Genomic DNA, 21208 nt, shown 5'->3' on the forward strand with positions numbered 1-21208 from the left:
CTGGGATTACAGGCGTGAGCCATCGTGCCAGGCCTTACATGCTATATCTTATAAGTCTTCCCTCTCTGATATTCTTGAGTAGGACACATCTGTGAAGCAGAATTCTTATCCATATGGGGAAGAAGATTTGGGGCAGCATGGGGTATTACATGAAACACTGTTGCCATCAGATCTGGGCCCTGACATTAACTTGCAGGATGTTAGGAAAGTTAACATTCCTGGGCCTTGTCAAATGCAGTCAGTGGCTTAAGCCGTCTCGATGGTGTCTTCTGTGAATAAGACAGTCAGTAGCCCTGGGGGTCTAATACAATCATTGCCACTAAAATGTTTTATGCCTTTGGGATAGATACACTAAACCTCTTTTTCCTAATTTCCTCATTTTTAAAATTGATATTCTGTGATTTCTATGGCCTTTCCAGCATGAATATTGTGTGATTTGGGGTCTTATAATTTAATTTTATGTTCATGAGCCTGAGTTTCTATACTTCTGGAATCAGGAAATATAGTAAGATATGTACGTGCATGTACAGGTGTGTGTGTGTGGAGAAGGATAGCCTGTGGATTAAGGAAGAGCATCTAGGCACATATCCAGTGCCCAGTAGGCATTAGAAACTGTTAGCTGTGTTAAGCATATCAGCTCCTTTAATCTTCTATCATTCACTATAGCCTTTAAAGGTAAGTATTCTTAATGTCATTTAAAGGAAGCATAAAACTTTGAGAGCGTTGTATAATTAAGCTCCAAATCCATGTCAGTGTGATTCCACAAAATCATTCTGCTTGCTGTACTTCAAAGTCCATCATAAGAAAATAATTTATCTTACAATATTGGAAAAATATAATGGAATGGGTTGGAGTGAAGTAGGGAATTCGTTAGCTTATTAAAGTCTCCTAAGAAACTTACAGGAGGTAGACCACAACACTTGACCACTCCCTCACAAAAACAAACACAAACAGAACCACCACAATAATTACCCAAAACACTTCGATTACACACAGACATAACTTAGAAGTGGGAGGTGAAGTTCTTGGTCTACATGCCTGGAACATAAATTTGCATTCTGAAATGAACATTTTAAAAGAGATGTACAAATGGTTACACTATTTAGCGCCCACAGCCAACCTGAATTAATTATTCGAGAACTGTATGAACTGTTGGTACATCTGGATCCTGCAAAGGATAAGTCACACATCTCCTGCCCACTCCTCTGGGCTTGTCTGTGAAAAGGTGATGGGATTCATAGCGGCTTCTGAAAAGCAGCCACTAGATGGCGACCTCACCCTGATCTCTCCTGACAGTGAGTTCCTTTCGTTTTCCCTGGAAAATAAATGCTCTAAAAGTATAGTCATAAAGAACTACAGAGCTGAGGGTACTATAATGTGTCTCTCTCAGTCATTATTCTTTTATGAAAGCTTTGGAATAAAGGTATTTGTAAATTGCACTTTCTTTTACCACTAATAATTAAAAAGCGGGGCCAAGTTGCGAAATGCCATTATCCAGTAATTTGATTTTTTGAAATTAATGAAGCTCTTTCATTTTCAGACGTGTTCCCCCCACCCCCCGAGCTTTACTGCTGATGGAAGAAAGCAGCCAGAAGGATAAAGAAATTTGAGAGAGGAAAAGTGCTGTTTTGCTTATGAGCTACAATCTTGGGTTGCTTTTTATAGTGATAAGGTGTTGGGAAATTTTAATTTTAGTTCACAGAAGTCGTAAAATCAGGCAATGAAACTAAAATACCCACAGTCCTCAAGTTATTAAGTAGTATCTCATTGGCTTATTTAGTAATCCCTTTAATGTTCTTTAAGGCCCCCCTAGTGTGTCCAATTTCAGCTAGTTTGTAGAAATGATGTAAAGAATAGGTCTGACTCACAAGAAATCAAAAACAAGGATAGAAATATTCTCAACCTTGTGTTTATCATTTATTGTAATGTGATTGTGTTCTTGGGAAAGTATTAAGTTCGGTTGACAGTTAATAATAATTGATTGATCTATGTTTCTATTATTAAGAATACATTACTATACCAAGCATAACTTGAGTTATACTCCTCAGAATTGGGGCCTAATGCTGCATGAACTGCCTCTTCTGCCTAGAACTTCTTGCTAGTACAAAAACTTGCCCTTGCTAGTAGAAAAATTTGATTACACTGGTTCTTGTTGACTTTTCCTGTCCTTATCTACATAGCATGTATAGCACCAAGCTGTAAAAAGTCATTTTGCAAAATTTTCCATTTAAAATTTATTTCTCATAGTAATTTTTAAAAACTTGATAACATAGGATTGAGGAATGTTCGGTCAAACAAAATGAAATGGAGTTCTTTATTGCCAGGCTTATTAGGAGACTTTAATAAGCTAATGTACATTGCAAATCATTGATAAGTATGCAGTATTTGCTAATTTTTTTTTTTTTTGGTTCCAGAAACTTTTTTTACTAAAGTATTTTATACTACACACTTACACACTTTTAAAAAATGCTGATATTATGGAGAAAGGAATGTGGGACCAGTAGAGCTAGGGAATTGTGGGCAAATTATGAAGATCCTTGACTGGTACTCTGTAAGCCTTCGTTTTCTTAACTTCTCTCCCCAAGTCTAAGGGCCGTGAAAGGTCAGTTTGCTTCCTCTCAGCGTTTCCCATTATTATTCTTTTTTGCTGAGCTCTTAGTTTTGGCCAGGAACCTCATGTGTGGAAATGGTGAGAACCCAAGCCTTGATCCCAAAGCAAAAGTCTCAAATACAAGCCCCTCCCCCAGGAGTTAGGAATACTGGCTGTGCTCAGACCCCTCTGGTAGCCACTGTGGGACATACAGAAGACACAAGAGGTGGCCTCTACTTAAAAAGAGCCCACATTCTCACACAAAAAAGAAAAACAGTAAGTGAAATGACCACAACATGATTCAGTCATTTCAGGGGAAGGGAGAGAAATGAATGCGGCATAATTAGTAATAGCGCACAGTTTAAGCCATAAGCACTCTATTAAATACTTTACATGTATTGATACGTTTAACCCTGCTAACTTCATATCCGTTTTACAGATGGGAATCTGAGGCATAGAAAAATTCAATAACTCCCCCAAGGTAACCCAGTGAAGAAGTCTTGGAGGCAGAACGCAAAGTCAGGCAGTACAGCCCTGGACTCTCCATGCTCATCCACTAGATGCTATTGCTTCATAGGAATAGGAAGCTACAGCTTGAACCTGGCCAGAACTTTCCATAAGCATATGTCCTTCATCACTCTAAGAGCTGGTTTGTAGACTGCTTGTTGACCATCAGTGAAATATGGAAGTGAATGTGTGACAAGGAGGCAAGGCAACAATGCTGCTTTAGGGAAGGTGCTGGATATATTACCCATGAATTAGATGGAGTGACATTCTGATACTGGGCCATAGGGAAGAAGTACAAACTCCTTACAACAGCTTCTACATGGAAATTTCACCAGTTAAATTCTACCTACTGCTTTTCTTGGGCAATGATGTGAGGAATAAGTCAAACCTTTTTTCCAAAGACAGTTCATTTTACTAGTAAAGATACAGGCTTTGGAATTAGCACACCTGAGTTCAATGTAGGGGTCTACCATTTACCACCTGCATGAATCTTGATCAAACTGCTTAACCTCTGCAAGCTAAATGTCCTAACCTCTAAAGCAAGAGAAAGATACTTATCTACAATTTTACTGTGATAATGACATTTCATAGTGATTATGCAGTATTTAGCACAGTGCCTGCCTTATATGGAATTTTCAGCAGTCTTGGTTTTGGCTTGTTATCTCTCTCCCCAGTTACTTCTCTTTCCCCTGAAGTTCGAAAGAAGCTGCTGTGAGGTATGAATATATTTGCCCCTTAAGTAGAAAGGAGGTTCAGTTTGCAGACAGCATTCAGAGGAGATGAGTGAAAGGTTTCCATCACTGCTATTGATTAAATGACACATAAATTAAAAAATATATATTTGGTTGGTTTGGCACAGGTTTCAAACTTTCAGCAGTCTCTCATGCTTTGTGCAGGTGCAATAATATACTTATTTTTTGAAGTCTCCATCAACAAAGGAGTAAATTCCTTTAGCACACAGTGAAGCCACTTCTTTTTCTTTCCTTTATCTTTCTTTCTTTTTTTTTTTTTTTTTTTGAGACGGACTCTTGCTTTCTCACCCAAGCTGGAGTGCAGTGGCATGATCTCAACTCACTGCAGCCTCTGCCTCCTGGGTTCAAGCAATTCTTCTGCCTCAGCCTCCCAAGTAGCTGGGACTACAGGCGCGTGCCACCACGCCAGGCTAATTTTTGTATTTTTAGTAAAGATGGGATTTCACCGTGTTAGCCAGGATGGTCTCGATCTCCTGACCTCGTGATCCACCCACCTCGACCTCCCAAGCCAATTCCTTTTCTAATTTGATCTCACATGGCCTTCTCCCCCTCCCCTCACCAACTTTTAGTTGAGGCTCCTGTGTGAGTCATCCTGAACTCCCAGTTTGTGTTCCTGGGCTAAGCTCTTAAATCCACCATTAACTTCACTTCTTGTACTTATCCACATCCATGCTCAGTCTCTCTGCTGTCTCAATAAACACTTTGTTTTTGCTGTAAAAAAATAATTTTCTAGTGAGCAGAATATCCCAACCCCTCAATCGTGGAGATCAATTCATCCAGAATTTCTCTGAAAGTTCTCAACTTGACTTTAAAATTGTTTCTTCAGATTCCTTTTGGAACCCCATCTTCACCAGAGATTCCCCATTCTCACTTCTTGGTTCTCATCTTAGATTTTTTTCTTTGTAAAATAAGAATTAGCATGACTAGCAGCATCATCATAGTTCAGTTTCTCTGTTTCTGTGGCTATTGACTATGACTCTCCCTCCCCATCATTTTCCAGCCCAGCTCCCCTTCCTGGTAGGAGTAGCTATAGCCAATTTGACAGTAGATGTTTCTTTCAGTCACTTTATTAATTTAGAGCATGCGAATTTAGGTTATGTTGCTTTGTATTTTCACAGCCAGTCTGATTTTTAACACTAAGCAATTTTATTTCCTAGTTATTTGTTAGCAGATTTATGTTGCATTTTGATTTTTATATTTAAGTTAACCAACACCTTTTTTTCTTATATTAAGAGAGTGATTTGTCACTAGTTGTCAAAACACCGCATAGAAGCTCATAACATGTAAATCTAATTTTTGTGCTTATAGGGAATATGAGAAATTTTATTTTTATTTTTTTAGAGACAGCATCTTGCTGTGTTACCTAGGCTGGAGTGTAGCCTCAAACTCCTGGGCTCCAGTGATCCTCCTACCTTAGCCTCCTGAGTAGCTAGCACTATAGGTACATACCTCTATGCCTGGCTAATATTTTTTTTAAATTTGTGGAGACTGGGTCTTGCTATATTGCCCAGGCTGGTCTTGAACTCCTAGCCTCAAGCAATCTTTCTGTCTCGGCCTCCCAAAGTGCTGGGATTACAGGCATGAGCCACTGTCTCCAGCCAATTCTTTAAATTAGGTCTGAGTTTTTTCCCAAAGAGATAAAACCAATATTGAGCACTTAAAGGTATGATCTGGTTTAGTCTCCCAGATACTGAAGTTTAAGAGACCTAAGAAAATACAATCCTCCCTTTTTTTGTCACTGAAATTCTGAGCCAATAGAGAAAATATTGCAATGAGGATGGAAGGCAAATATCATTTTAATTAGTAATAACACACATTAATAATATTGCTTACACCCACTGAACTTCAGAATTAGACAGAATTGCCCACTTGAATAGTAGTTCAGAACCGGGCAGACATCCTTTGTGGAAGCAAGGCTTGCTGCTGTAACACCCATTCTATGGATGCATGCAGTAGAATGGACATTTCTGAAGGCAGCTTGCTTCAGCAAAGAGAAACAGGAGGTGTTAGGGGCTGAGCTAAGCATACACAGCTTCTCTTTGCAGATTATCCTTAATATTTCTGATTATGTCACTTCTTCAGGAAAGTTGTTAAAGAGGAAATAAAGAGATGCTATGAGTCTTGCTAATGGAGTTTTTTCAATGTAGAAGGTAACAACAAGAGAGGACAGGAAGAAAGAATCCCCCTCTAATGCTTGGTAGTAAAACATGGTTTGTTACGTTTTAACATGATTTTTCTATATAAATGTTGAGGAAGCCAATTTCCACTCTGGCCACATTAATGATGTTTTTCTTTATTTTGTTATTAAAATTTCCAGTCTCTTTGTATTTATTTCAAGCCCTCCTTATCCCCTCTGCCCTACTCACTCACCACTTCTAGGTAAAATAGGTAATAAAAGTTCTAAATAGTTCGTTTGTATCAGCTGAAGATATTTCCGTTGTGAATGTCAGAAGCCCAACTCAAATGCTTTAAGCATGAAAGGGAGTCTATTGCCACACAGTCTGAAAAAGCCGGGGGGTGCCTGGCTTATCCAGAGTCTCAAAGGACAGCACAAATGATTCTTTTCATTTTGTAATTGTCTTCTGGGTTGCTAGTCCTCTGATCCCTCTGATTTTCTTATAGCCTCCAGGGACTCAAAGCTTTCTTCTTACCCCTCCAGCAATCCTTGCTTGCAAAGAATGCCTCTTTCCTAAGTGTACCAGCAAGACCTCTGGAGCTGAGTGTGGCTGGGCTGGCTTGGGTTGTTGCCAGTTCTAAGGGTGGTCCCTAAATCAGCCACAAGAGCATCACTGTGAAACTTGTTAGAAATGCAGATTCTCAGGCCTCACCCCAGACTTTTGAATTCTAAACTCTGAGTGCCTAAGCCCCCCAGGTGATTCTGATACACCCTAAAGTATAATGACCGCTTTTTGAGTCTGTAGTCCAAAGTCTGTGACAGTTAGGCGGGTAAAGTACATTGAGTGGTCTAGGCTGAGTAGCTTGATTAGGGTCAACTTTATCCAGTCCAGGTGGTTGAAAGGTCAAGAGGGGTGGGTAGCTTCCTAAAGAAAAATTATGTGTTATTATAAGATAAATAACAGTTGCTGGGCAGGTAAACTCAACTGATATTCTATAATAGAATCCTTCCCACAAGTACTAAGTGGTGAGTTATTACGAGAAAAAATACTTGGTAGTGATGCCCAAGACTTGTGCATTGTGTCTTTACAAGGGTCAGAGCAACAAAGGCCTTTCTTCTTATAGTGTGTATTAGTGTCCAGTGATTCTCCTGAATGGAGAATACCAATAGTTTTATCCTTTAGCCTGGGTTACTCATGACCTCATATTTCCCCTTATATGATGAGCCTTGCTGAGCAGCTGCGTGAGAGCGTGTAATTTGGGCAAGGCTAGTCCTCAGCGCCCTGATTGAGGCCAAGTAAGGTATCTACCATATTGAATGTTTGGTTTTCTGGAACTCACCCAAGAAAACTGAATATTCTGTGTGGAAACAAGTTACACCCAAAAAATATACTTGAGGGTGCTGTGATAAATGATGGTAACTTTTCTGTTTGTACCTCATTTACAATTTTCACAGGTACAATGGTGGGAGACCATACCCGTTTGGAGTTCCACAACATTGAAACAGGAATCATGACTGAGAAACGTTACATCTCCGTTGTCCCCTCCAGCTTTATTGGCCATCTGCAGAGCCTCATGTTTAATGGCCTTCTCTACATTGACTTGTGCAAAAATGGTGACATTGATTATTGTGAGCTGAAGGCTCGTTTTGGACTGAGGAACATCATCGCTGACCCTGTCACCTTTAAGACCAAGAGCAGCTACCTGAGCCTTGCCACTCTTCAGGCTTACACCTCCATGCACCTCTTCTTCCAGTTCAAGACCACCTCACCAGATGGCTTCATTCTCTTCAATAGTGGTGATGGCAATGACTTCATTGCAGTCGAGCTTGTCAAGGGGTAAGTAGAAGGGATCGCGACTTATGTTGGACACCTTTAATCTGCTGAAGCTCTACGTAAAATATGGACATAAAGATAACTTGTCTATTCTACTCCCTACCCTCCATTCCTGACACATTCTCGCATCTTCCTTGATTAAATGGATCCATAAAATTATTAGGTCTGGAAAGGAGAGAGGCTCATGATTTAATTTAAAGGTCTTCCACTAACTCAACACTAACAGACTTTTTACTATGAAATGTAGCCCTTTAAAACTATTGAAGAAAAGCTTATTTTTGCAGAAGACAGCTATGATTTGTGTTGCATCTAATTCTTGAGTATTACCAACTACAACCACCCAATTTATACCAAAAGATGAAACATAAGTATTTTAAATCCTACCATTAGCCCATATATGCAAGTTTTTAGAAGCTGCCCTTTCCTCAAGACATTTTACTACCATGTATTAGAAAATAGTCAAAACAAAAAACCAAAACAAAAACCAAAACAGATTAATGGTTGACGATGAATTTAAAAGTCACCCCCTTATGTTTTGTAGTGTACAACCTGTGCTACTTTGACTCTGGAGAGTATTAGTAGGTAGGGTTAATGAAATGGACTCGATGAGCATGGAATTATAGTGAAGTATGATAGAATAAAATGTGACTATTCTTGTAATCTCATGTCAAGATTTAAATTATTCCTGCATTATGCCAGTTTAGCACAGGGAATTTGAAGCCCCCTATGTCAGTTACACAGATATAGCCATTAAACCACTTCAGGGATTTTCCAATTATTGTTTTTTTTTTCTTCCTAGGTATATACACTACGTTTTTGACCTCGGAAACGGTCCCAATGTGATCAAAGGCAACAGTGACCGCCCCCTGAACGACAACCAGTGGCACAATGTCGTCATCACTCGGGACAATAGTAACACTCATAGCCTGAAAGTAGACACCAAAGTGGTCACTCAGGTTATCAATGGTGCCAAAAATCTGGATTTGAAAGGTAAACCTTGTAAAGAAATTTAGTTTTTAATAGAGCTTTTCTTACAATAGATAGACTGTTTCCAGAGACAAATCACAGGTTCAGAGTGCCATGCGTTTTTGATACATCATCCATATCCTGTTTTAACAATGTTGAATTATCCTGTAATGCAATTTTTTCCATTTTTACTTAGACGACTCATCAAGAAATGGTTCATTTTCTCTGATAACCTCGGGAATGTCATGCTGTGGGGGCTGAGAGATGACAGGAAAAGTGTCAAAGTGTGGAAGGGGCCGTAATACAGAGGAAGGAATATAGGCTTTGGAATTTCAGCTGAATCATTTAATGTCTGGTGTCATCAATAAACTGTCTTAGCCTTGTTCAGCTTACATTTACTTTTCTTTGCAAAATGAGGATAATAATTGTTAGTTTCTGTATAGGTTGTGATAAGTTTTGTTGGAATGTCTGTAAAACCCTCAGCATATTATTGGTAACAAGCACATAAAAAGCACTCAATAAATGCTTGCTTTGTTGACAGTATTGTTAATCTTTACTCCATCTATGATGATTAAATTTTTGAGATGATATATATATAAAATGAATGACACATAATAAATGTTGGTTTCCTTTTTTTGCAGGGTAGAAACTCTGGTTCTTATCTCATTTATGCTGTTTTCCCCCCAGCTATCTTATCCCTTATCTGATGAATTATCTCAAGTGTCTCAAACTAGTTGACATGGTCACCACATCCTTTACTCATTCTCTTTTGCTGCTTACTTTCCTTTCCAGGTGATCTCTACATGGCTGGTCTGGCCCAAGGCATGTACAGCAACCTCCCAAAGCTCGTGGCCTCTCGAGATGGCTTTCAGGGCTGTCTGGCATCAGTGGACTTGAATGGACGCCTGCCAGACCTCATCAATGATGCTCTTCATCGGAGCGGACAGATCGAGCGTGGCTGTGAAGGTACAACCTATTTTTTTCTTGTTGAGCTACAGCCTTGTTGCAAGCACCAAGCCTCTTTGCTGCCTCTGCCAGTGCCTCCTTCCTCAGTTGACCAGTCCTGTCTCATTCTCATTTGCCATGTGACATTGCATCACCATCAGTGTCCTCTTGTCACTGGTTTAGTATGTCAAGACATGTGCCACAGGCTCCAGGAATGTATGTTGGCAGATGTTTTCTGAATATCACATACTTGCCAATAAAAATAAAATAAAATAAAAAACTTCCCTGGCATTGACATCAGGCTTCTTCCAATGTATACCTTGGCTTCCAGAATGGCTGAAACAGCACTGGAGACTTTTATTTATACTTTAATACATGATGAGGGGAAAACCAGAGATTTTATGTAGGTGTCACTAATTAATAAAATGTTTATTTTGGCTGATAGTGACTGCATTATTTAATGCAAATCTAGCAGGTGATAGGAAAACGATGTCCAAATGCTGTGATGATGGAAGGGAACTAACATTTATTAAGTACTTACTAGTTATCAGGCATTGCTAGGCAGTTCTTTAGTGTGATATATTGGAACATTATGGGCTTTGATATTAGAAAGACCTGGATTTAGCTCCAGGTAGTAGCTCTTGTTAGCTATGTGACATTTGGAAGGTGATGTAACTTCTCTAAGCTATATCTTTCTTACCTATAAAACAGGGCAATAAAACTTACCTTGAATGTAAGGAAATCAGAAATACACATAAAATGCCTGTTATGTAGTAGGTACTCGATAAATGATAGGATTATTATTTACAAATATTATTTTATGTCAAACATCTAATAATACTGCATGTCTACCCATGCAGCACAACCAACCATGCTCAGCCTGTTCCTGTAGATGATCCACTGTCTCTTGAGATAGTAAATGAATTTTACAGGTCTTCCTGAATCCAACAATTCTTTGCAATGTAAACAATCTAGTTTTAACCAGCAGATGGCAGAAGTGAACACATTCGGCCTTCCCTAGTAGCCTTGGGTTGGCTGAAAACGTGACTGTTACCTAACTTGAAAGGCAAAGAAGTTGCCTGACCAAGGATCTATGTAATTATTTCCTTTTTTTCTTTTTGAGCCTTTTGGTTGAGCCTTATGGTCCTGTGTTTGTGCAATATATTGTGTTTCCTTGTATCAGTTGTTAATTTACCACATCAAATCTGTTCATTCCACTTCTGTGTTCAACTTCATGTATCGCTTCTGTTCTTAAACAGCTTCCATCTGGGTTAGCTCATCATCATAAAGCACACATTTATAAAAGCTTCCTGTCAGCTTATCAGGCTGACTTGGAGTTATGGAAATTGTTTCCCTTTGCCTAAGAGTTATTTTTGTATTTTGCACTAGTAATAGGAATGTTCATTCCTATAACCCACTCCGTTTTTCCTTTATCCAGAAATATTTCTTAAATTCTCTTGGCCAAATATGGTGTTTGTACTATGTAGTGTGTGTGTGTGCATGTGTGTGTGCGTGTGTGTGTGTGTGTATATAAAGGGACAGGAGGTTGGGAATCACTAAACCCTTAAAGCAGCCACTTTGCTCCTAGAAATGAACAATTTCATTCAATCAAGGATTTTTGTCTCTTTGGCTTGCTTTTAGTTCTTTTGTGTATCAAAGGGCAATCCTGGAATAGACGTAGCATTTGGAATTAAATTGAATATAGTGTTTAGAAGACTGTGGAATGGCAGTAATTCCATTTATCCTGGAATAATTAATCATATGAAGTCAAATCACAATATAAGAGCACATATTAGAAAGCATAAGATACTGGTCAAATGTTACATAATTTTTATCATGCCATCAGTTCTTCAGATTTAAAAGTTAACAGGAATCATCCATTTAACTCTATGTCAATATTTTCCAATAGATATATGTAACACATGCAATTATAAATTTCCTAGTAGCTACATTTTAAAAAGGTATAAAGTAACAGGTCGAATTTATTGTAATTTTGTATTTTATTCAATTTAACTAAATATACCCAAAATATTATTTCAGAATGTAATAGAGATAAAATTATCAATATTTTACACTTTTTTTCATATTAAGCCTCTAAACTTGAGTATGTATTTTATACTTGCAGCACACCTCAACCCAGGGGCTACATGCATTTAAAGTGCTCAATACACATGTCAATGGCTACTGTATTGGTAGTACAGGTATACAAAATACAAAAATTAAGGTGTAAATAAATAAAGCTCTAGTATTGGATTAAGAGGAGGTCTAAGCTTTATTAAAGGGTACTAAAATGTATAATATAAAGGGAGAATGACCTCACTTAAGAGAGTTTTAAGAGAAGCAGTAAGAGCATCAGCAAAAAGAAATTATATAACAAGTTGGGGAAAATGTCCCTATCCCTATCTACGGCTCTATGTGCAGTTTGGCATTACTCATCACATGCATTACAGAGAGCTCCGACCTTCCTCTGAGTATGGTTGATTGTTCAAAGCTGGATATTGTGGCTTGATGGCTCCACCATCTGAATCTATGGTGAGTCCCATGAGCCTAATAGCACTGCACTCTATTGCCATGGAGATAATTACAACGGTTACCCACTGAGCATTATGCCTACCCCGCTGGGTGGGATAAAGTGGAAGGTGAGTGCTGAGGGAAGAAAGTCCTTGTTGATTGTACACAAATGACTTGGATAATTAGCCTAAGTGGCCAGGAAAAATGGCCCAAAGTGGGTTAAGGCATAAATTACTGTCATTGGAAGTTTGTACCACTGTGAATAAGCCCTTGCAAGAGATCACAGGAGCATTTTAGGGTTCTGTGTAAGATGGTGGGGAGGTAAAGGGAGAGCACAAAAGATTGGAGACACTGCAAAAAGGCATCATTTTTATTCTGAATCTCTCGTGTAGAGCATGAGACCCCCAAGAAGGCCTTTGAGCATTAGGTAGTATGAGGACCACGGGAAACAGAACACATTTCTTAATTTATCATTTCTTTTATATAGAATAGTAAACAAGCAGGGGATGAGGTTTTATAACTAAGAACTAAGACCAGAATCTCTTCAAGATATGTTTTATTCTAGCAAATCTAGAATACACAGATAAACATACATACACACACACACACACACACACACACACAGATAGATAAATATCTGTATCTATCTACATTTAATGTATGTTTCCATCAAAGTCATTGACAATGACACTTTAAGATCCCTAGGTAGTAAATGTGTTACCTTCCCTGTTATATCAGACCCATGACAGCAGGTAAAATAAAAGGCAAAAGAGTCCAAAATTATTTTTGTTTATTTTATTGATTGAGTGAGTGAGTGAGTGAGACGGAGTTTTGCTCTTGTTGCCCAGGCTGGAGTGCAGTGGCGTGATCTCGGCTCACTGCAACCTCCATCTCCCAGCTTCAAGCAATTCTCCTGCCTCAGCCTCCCGAGTAGCTGGGATTACAGGTGCCCACCACCATACCTAGCTAATTTTTGTATTTTTAGTAGAGATGGGGTTTTACCATGTTGGCCAGGCTGGTCTCGAACCCTTGACCTCAGGTGATCCACCTGCCTCGGCCTCCCAAAATGCTAGCAAAATTATTTAAAAACATGCTAATTTACTACTCTTCAGCTCTCAAGTATGAGTAGCAAAAAAGAAAAAAAATCTTGAAACTAGTATTTGATTTTGTGTCTCTGATAGATGCAAAGTGTATAATTTAGATATTAAGTGCAATTTCTGGGCAACTCCTAGTCAACATTTAGTTGTAACTTGATACCTCTCAATTTAAGCTAGGGTTTTTAAAAAAATCATACCTGATTTAATACGTGGCTGGTAAATGTATCTTCCTATATTGAGGCCAGCTTTGCTGCAGAGGCCAAGGCATGATCAGCTAGAAATGTGGTTTCACAATTGCAGATGATAAACATCTGAAAGAAATACACGTGCTTTGTTTTGAAACTGGCATGAAAAAATAAAAATGACATTAGTCTGGTGCCCTTTTGCCTGCAACTATTTGGGTTTGGATATATTTTTAAAATTAAATAAATTGAGCTTTTTGGTGTTCCCAAATCACCGTGATCCAAATGTCTAATTCTAGTGCCAAATTCCTGGGTGGCATTTGCAAGAGGGCACAAGGGGTACACTCAAGTGACTCTTTCATGCTCAGCTCCTAATGTTTAGAATTATTTCTGTGGGCTCCATCTGATTGCACACACGTGTCTTTCAGTCTGACTGTGCACTCCCCGAGGTTGGCTGTGTGGATGTGAGAAAGCTCTTGTTGCCCGTTGCCTGTGCTTTGTCAAGTCTGATGCGCCCCTGCCCTGCTCTGCTGACTTGGCTCTGAGGAGTCCGGCTCTGTCCCTGGTCTGTGCGTCCCCCTCTGCCCTACTCCCCAACCCCGTCTTTGCTGTCTCTGGTGAACCTGTAGAGCATTTCAATTGTCTGTCTGAGTGATGGTTATGCAGATTGCGTTTTCATTTCTGTAATGTTATCCTGGTTTATTCTACCTCTTACTAACCTCTGGTTATTGTTTTCGCTTTTTCTGTTCTTTTGCTAACAAAGTTGCGTTGACCAAAGCTGACCTGCAAGGTAGAGAAGGTTCTTGTTCCCATTACCACTTTGGACTGAAAGATGCCCTGTGTAACCCTTGGTATCTTTTCTTTAGAGATCTTCAAGCTGTCACACCTCTTGGACAGCAGCAATTGTGGGGAGGTGGCTGAACCCTGTGTTCTTCTGAAAGGGTGACAGATAACCCAGATCAATGCATGAAAAATAGCTATCAAGAGGAGACCTCATGGGGGAAGAAACATGATTCCATTTTGGGGGATACCAAAGAGGTTTGACAGCATCCTATACCGTGACTATACATAAACACATTAATTTACTCTGGAAATGATGAATACCTCTCCAAGTAGTTGCCATGGAGGGGTTGGCTCCTCTTAATTTATTCACCATAGATAGAAAAAAGAACTTGGAAGGAAAAAAAAAGGCCAAGGCCAGCCCTTAAGTTATTATTTTCTGGGTCAGGGAGGTCATTTCCTGGAGCAGGACATTTAAGTACTTGGGCTTTATGAAAGAGAATGTCATTTTCTCTTAACTAGTTTTAAAGTTTTAAATATTTCTGGGCATTTGGGAGACATTAATGTCATTAAAATGTTTCAGAGATTTATATTTTCTATTGGGGATTTTGGTTGAGCACTTTAATTTCCTGTTTTGTGATCTCAGGTAAAAAATACTCTTGAGGAAGAAGATGAACTGTCATTTTAATCCTGAATACCCTATAAAATACCACATGTGAGATGTTAGTGAGTATCTATTGCAGAAACTACTTCATCCACTATTCAAAGACGCATCTTACAAAGTCAGTAATGGCCCACTGATCCTATGGTGCCAGGCTGCTATGACTCAGAATAACAAGGTAGGAACAAGCATTTTAGGTGTCTTTTGGCTGATTGTCAAGCAGGAGACTGAGCCTCATGACCTCTGCTGAGTTTGCAGTCAGTCCAAATTGTTAGAAGTGGTTAAGGCAAAGGTAACATTCAAAAAATTACTTTTCATCTAAAAAGATCATTGACTTTGCTGTGACTTACTTCTTATATGCCACGTAGCTAACCAGTACAAGCGCCTATCTCTCCAGAATACATCCACCAATAAAGACTCTCTCACTATTTTACCATAACTTTGTTTTTCTTTATCGCCTCTTAGCAGATTCACATATATTTTAATATATATTTAAATTAAATAAAAGAATATACACTAGTTAGGACTTAAAGTCAGAGGAAGCTTTACAATAGCTTTCAGCTTCAAAGTATAGAGGGCCCTTGTGGCAATACTGTTGTTTTAGACATTATGTTTAATTGTCAAGAAAGATCCACTATATATTTCTCTGTCAATGGAAGAGAGAGAGAAGGGGGCAGGATTCAATCTGAATGCAAGACAATCCAAGGAGATTGAAGCTCCTTAGGACTGGATTTAGCGGATTAAACTAGACAACTACATCTCTTCCCTGACTTTACTATTACGCAGGGTAAGAACTATATGGATTTTGAATTCCCAGAGCTTAGCATATTCTCTCACCTAGAGAATCCAGACATGGCAAAATAATCTGGAAGTTCTCATCCAAAGGAATGATGGTTTGTAGGGAGAAGTGAGTGATTGATTTCTATGCCTAAAGTAAATTGTTTACCAATGCGTAGATACAGATTTAGGGACATAGTGGTTTGGAATATCTTGATGTTTCCTTTTATGCAAGCTGTCTAGGCATCAATATGGTTTTAACATTATTACTCCATTGGCATGAACTTTCCTCCATTCTTGTAATGACTTGACAGTCTCTTTGTTTGTGGCAGGAGCTGCTATTCTTTTCGATTATTTGGGGCCATCTTACTCTTTCCCTGTTTTATAGGAAAAGCTTTTAGTTTTTTGTTTCCTAACACTGGGGTGTGGACTATTACTCACAAGCTGGCTTTTTCAGCTACAACCTGTGAGTATAGATAGTACTAATTACCATGAAGTATGAAGGGTAGTGAAGACGTATGACAAGGAAATGAGGCAGTCGGAAGCCTAGACAAAAATGTATTCAGAAGGAAATATAACAATGAGGTGTAAGAAGTGACGTAATGAGCCTAGATGAGTCAACAGCTTAAGTCCTCTTGTTATTGTGTGGTTGGGGTAGTATTTTATTTTTTATTTAAAAATGTTTAACTTCTCCAGTTAATATGTTGTTGAATTTAACAGGAAGTTAATGTCAGCTATGCCTGTGTATCAGGGACTAGGTACTAGGGATGCTAGGATACTGCAGATGAGATGCAGTCTCTGACTTCAAAGAATTCCACAGATGATCAGCCGATAATTACAATGCAAAGTGAAAACTCCTATCCTAGAGATATGCGTCCTGCCATGTGAGCATGAAGGAACACACGGGATCGTGTAGGGTCATGGTGGTCATGGGGAGTGCTCAGAGGATATCTTCTCAGACAGAGTTTGAGCTGAGTCTGAAGGACAAGTGGGTTTTAGATGGATGAACGATGGAAGCACATTCGAGAGCTTGGCTTAATTGGGAACCTACAAGAAGCTCAATGTGGTTGAAATTATACGTGTGTGGGGATATGATAGCACATGAAATGGGAGTGGTAGGATAGAGACAGGTAATGACAGACTTTTCCTGTAAGGAGTTGGACTTTGTCCCAAGGATGCTGTAAGGAGGACAGAGATTTGGGTTAGATTTTCATTTTATTAAGATCACTCTGACACTAGAATGGAGAAAGGATGATGCAGACAGAAACTAGAAACAGAGAGCAGAGTCAGGAGTGAAGCAGCATATTCCAAGACAGAGGGAAGAGACATGCCCCCAGTGCCTGTTACTTTACTCGGTCAAGGAGGTAAACAAGTTTCCCTTTCGCATGAAACCTCAAAGAGTTAGAAAGAAAGTGAACTCTTTCTCCTGTTTGCTGCACACCCCCTCTCCACTGCTACACTGTTGTTCTGGTTAGTAGCACATGTATTTTCACATTATGACAAAAGATATCAAGGAAGAAGTTGACCGACTTGCCTGGTTTCAGGCCAGAATCTACATCTCTCTAGGTCAACAGAGGAGATAGGAGCTCTCCACGGTACTCCTGTGATCCACAGGAGGGAGGTTGCCTTGCTGAGCAGTGCAGTCTTTGTATCAGTGTACCTCGGACAGAATGACAGTTTCTACAGAACATTCAGAAGTAACTTTCTAATTCCTTTTTGTTTTTAAGAAGGGTATTAGTGGAAAGGAAGAGATTTCCTAAAAGCCTATTCATGGAAGAAAGGAGCTGCAGAACTATAAAAGAAATATTAAGATTGACCTGTTTGGTGTGAGGCAGATGACATAAACTATGAGAAATAAAAGAATAACTCTTTTTTGTATTAGGTGATTAATTAGAATCTTCCTATTCCATCTTTAATTATAACTTCTCTCAGCAGGTTTTATTTCTGATGTTTAATGACTTTTTTTTCTAGAAATGTAAGGTGTCCCTCTGCCCAGATGGTGAGCAGGTGGTCAGGGGATCCAGGATCCATTGGATCTGGGTGCTAAGTGCTGGCTATTTTGAGAAAGTCAATCAATGTATTGGGTTCAGATGCCTTGGAAATGTCAAGATTCTTTAAAGGCATTTTAGAACAGAGTTAGAATTAGTCAAACACCTTTAGTTAGGTAAAGGAAATTTTAATTCCCCAACTGTCTTTACTATGATGAATATTGTCCTCCACCTCATTTTCTCTGAAACTGAAAATTGTATCACATTCTCCATTGTATTTTTTGTCATAAAATATAGTACTTAACCTACTATAAGTTCTTCAAAATGATTTCTATTGTGGAAAATAATAAGAGAGACATAAATTACAGTGAACTTCCCATTATCGTTCTTGTGTCCTTTTCCTCCACATTATACGAGAGAGGCGTACAACTGTGTCATGTGGCACACTACCATAATGCATCTTGTTACTGGACTCCTCATCAACTGTACACCCAACTTAAGTGGGAGGAAGAAACCTGATTATTGTCCTTTCCAGCAGAATTGCTGATGATCTTTATTGAGAGTCTCCTTGATGAAGGCATACACTAAGGACTTGGCAGGTGGTATCTCCATTGTGACTACAACCTTAGCTGATAGATACTGTTATCTGTTTCATAGGTGACTTTACAGGTCTTGCATATGTTCTTTCATTTAATCCTCACACCATATGATGCAGTAGAAATACATATCTCCCTTATACAGATGGGGGCACTGAGGTTTAGAGTTTAATATCACCAGCCCAAGGTCACATTACTAGTAAGTGATTAAACTGGATTTTAAAGCCCATGACCTTTTGCCTATTATGCCATATGGTGTGAGTCTGGATTTGCTTATTTCCAAAGCAGAAAGAGTACATAGATGACCAGAGAGTATCTGAGAGTGTCCTCCATGCTGACTTTATGGTAGATGGTTTTCATATCAACACCATTTCGAAAAGTTCTAGATAATATTTGCACAATGTTAGAGCAAAGTATTTTAAATTACCTCTTTTTTTTTGTTGTTGAGACTGGGCTTTGAAACTCCTTCTCTCTCTCTTTTAAAGTATATTCCACTGCCCTAGCAGACCCCTACATCAGTGCCTAGAAAACAAGGAAAAGCAGACAGACTCCTCAGCTTACATTTTCTAAAGAATCATTGACTTATGAGGGATTGTGTATCACTTTGAAAAGAGTTATTTGACCTTTGTGACCCAGGCATCCCCTGAAAATAGGGTGGGTTGAAGAAGAAGGCTTCATGCTACCAGCCATCCTCTCACTCTTACAAATACCCTACCTGCAGCAAGTATTAACTCCCACCTCTGTACTGTCATGGAAGTGTGCTGTGGGTAAATCACTTTACTCTTAAGCTGTAATTATTCTTTTTAGATCATTGACCATCAAGAGCAGTGCTGTGCTAGAGCTGGCACTGGCACAGGAATTTCTAGGAATTTTGTAAGCCAGTTTTCATGAGGCAACATGTTATGGCTTGAAATTTGCTATGAGGGGATTACTAATAAAACCAACACATGTTACAAATCAGTTTTATTTTCCTTTTCCTGGGGTGCTGGTTGTTAAACATTTAGTAGTGATATGTCACCAATAAAAGGCCACTGGGGATAAAGACACCATGAAGCCATCTCAGTCAACCAATTCCCATCCATGGCCATAACCGATTTTATACCCAACGTATTATGAGAGGGTTGAAGTGGTTGAAGAGAATAAGGGTGTTAGTGAAATGGCTCCAAATGTTAGATTTTATTGTTTGTCTTTTTCACTGATCACTCTAATCATGTGACCTTTTTAAAACCTTTGTTTGAGAAAAGGAAGCCATAAGCGTCTGAACATGCTTGAGAAGAGTGGTTTTGATGCCTTGCTTAGCTTTGGTAAGGCATAGGTCCTGACTTCAAGACAAAAAGCATGATCTTGGAAATACAGCCACCCTTAGGTCTCTCTGACAATGAAATTTTATAATAAGATTTAGGACCCTATTCTCTGGCATTGCCTTATGTTCTATAAAATGGGACCTAGAGTATTCGCGTCTCGGTGGATTCACTTGACATTTTTAAGGGATCATTGCTTTCTTATTTTAAAGCTAAATCTAAGTGAATTTGGTTTCCTCCAGTTAAAATGAATAGATCTTATGTTGTCTGTAAATGACTCTCTTCAGAAAAGCCAAGGGGACTCAACACTGTAAATTTAGAAATACTCTGAAAGCTATGGAAGTTGCTTTGCTGAAGGGTCCAAGACATGTATTCAGCTAAGTAAATAGGCTATCCTTATTATCAGGAATACCCTCTGTATTAGTTAGGGTTCTCCAGAGAGCTATCATATATATCATATACAGGATATATACATCTTATATAAAATATATTATATAAAATATATATATATATTTATTTATATATGTGTGTATATATATGTGTGTGTGTATATATATATATATATATATATATGAATTGGCTCACATGATTATGAAGGCCAAGAAACTCTGCAGTCCGCTGTCTGTATGCTGGAGAATAAAACAGTTGGATTCTAAAGTCCTGGGAATGGGGGTGGCAGGGGCAGAAGTGGCATGGTAGTGTAAGTTCTGCTCTGATTCGAAAAGCCCAAGAACCAGGAGCACCAGTGTCCAATGTCTGAGGGCTAGAGAATATGGCTATCTCGCCTCAAGCAAAGAAAGTGAATTCCTCCTTCCTCTGCCTTTTTCTTCTATTCAGAATAGGACCACAACAGATTGGATGATGCCTACTCACATTGGATACCATCTGCTTTATTCTCTTCACCATTTAAAATGCTACTCTCATTTGTAAATACCCTCAAAGACATACCTGGAAATAATATTTCATTATTATTATATATAATGACCAGGTATCTGGGCATCCCTTACCTCAGTCATTTTGACACATAAAATTAACCATCACATTCTCCTGAAGCCTCTCAACTCTTTAATTTTTATATTTTAGCAGTAGAGACTATAGATTGCTCAGGTAGGCAGTAAGAGTCTTTCATAATTCATTCCCATTTTCAAAAATTTCCCTGTAGGGTTTCTATAGACTTATTTATATGAGACTTATATAAATACACACACATATACATAAATCTATGTATATTCATCTTTTTTCTGTACTTTTTTCCTTCCACCCAACTACTGTTCACTCATTTTTTTCCTATAAAACAATGTAAATTTTAAAATGTGAAAGTAGAAAGATTAGGCACTTACCAGGGGTAGAAAATTAAACTGAAGGTGGAAGATCTCTTTAGACAGTTCATGGCATGTATTATTCTGTTCTCATGCTGCTAATAAAAATATACCCAAGACTGAGTAATTTATAAAGAAAAAGAGACTTAATGTACTCATAGTTCCATGTGGCTGGGCAGGCCTCACAATCATGGCAGAAGGCAAACGAGGAGCAAAGTCACGTCTTACATGGCGGCAGGCAAGAGAGAACTTGTGTATGGGAACTCCTCTTTATAAACCCATCAGA

General features: G+C 38.7%; 1 protein-coding gene across 39 annotated transcripts in view; it reads left to right on the forward strand.

The window, feature by feature from the left end:
- The window catches only part of NRXN3 (neurexin 3), a 1691350-nt gene that overhangs the window by 798586 nt on the left and 871556 nt on the right, over positions 1–21208 (forward strand). For 21 of the 39 annotated variants that reach the window (XR_010136857.1, XR_010136859.1, XR_010136858.1 and 18 more), the window contains 4 exons: positions 7421–7802; positions 8599–8789; positions 9558–9731; positions 14264–14290. Coding sequence is in view for 34 of the 39 variants with exons in the window: in XM_054529671.2 (XP_054385646.2) it covers positions 7421–7802; positions 8599–8789; positions 9558–9731; positions 14264–14290 (774 nt within the window). In the remaining 5 variants the exon portion in view is untranslated. 39 annotated transcript variants of the gene reach the window in all.

The sequence above is a fragment of the Pongo abelii genome, chromosome 15, assembly GCF_028885655.2.
Source record: "Pongo abelii isolate AG06213 chromosome 15, NHGRI_mPonAbe1-v2.0_pri, whole genome shotgun sequence".
NCBI classification, from domain to species: domain Eukaryota; kingdom Metazoa; phylum Chordata; class Mammalia; order Primates; family Hominidae; genus Pongo; species Pongo abelii.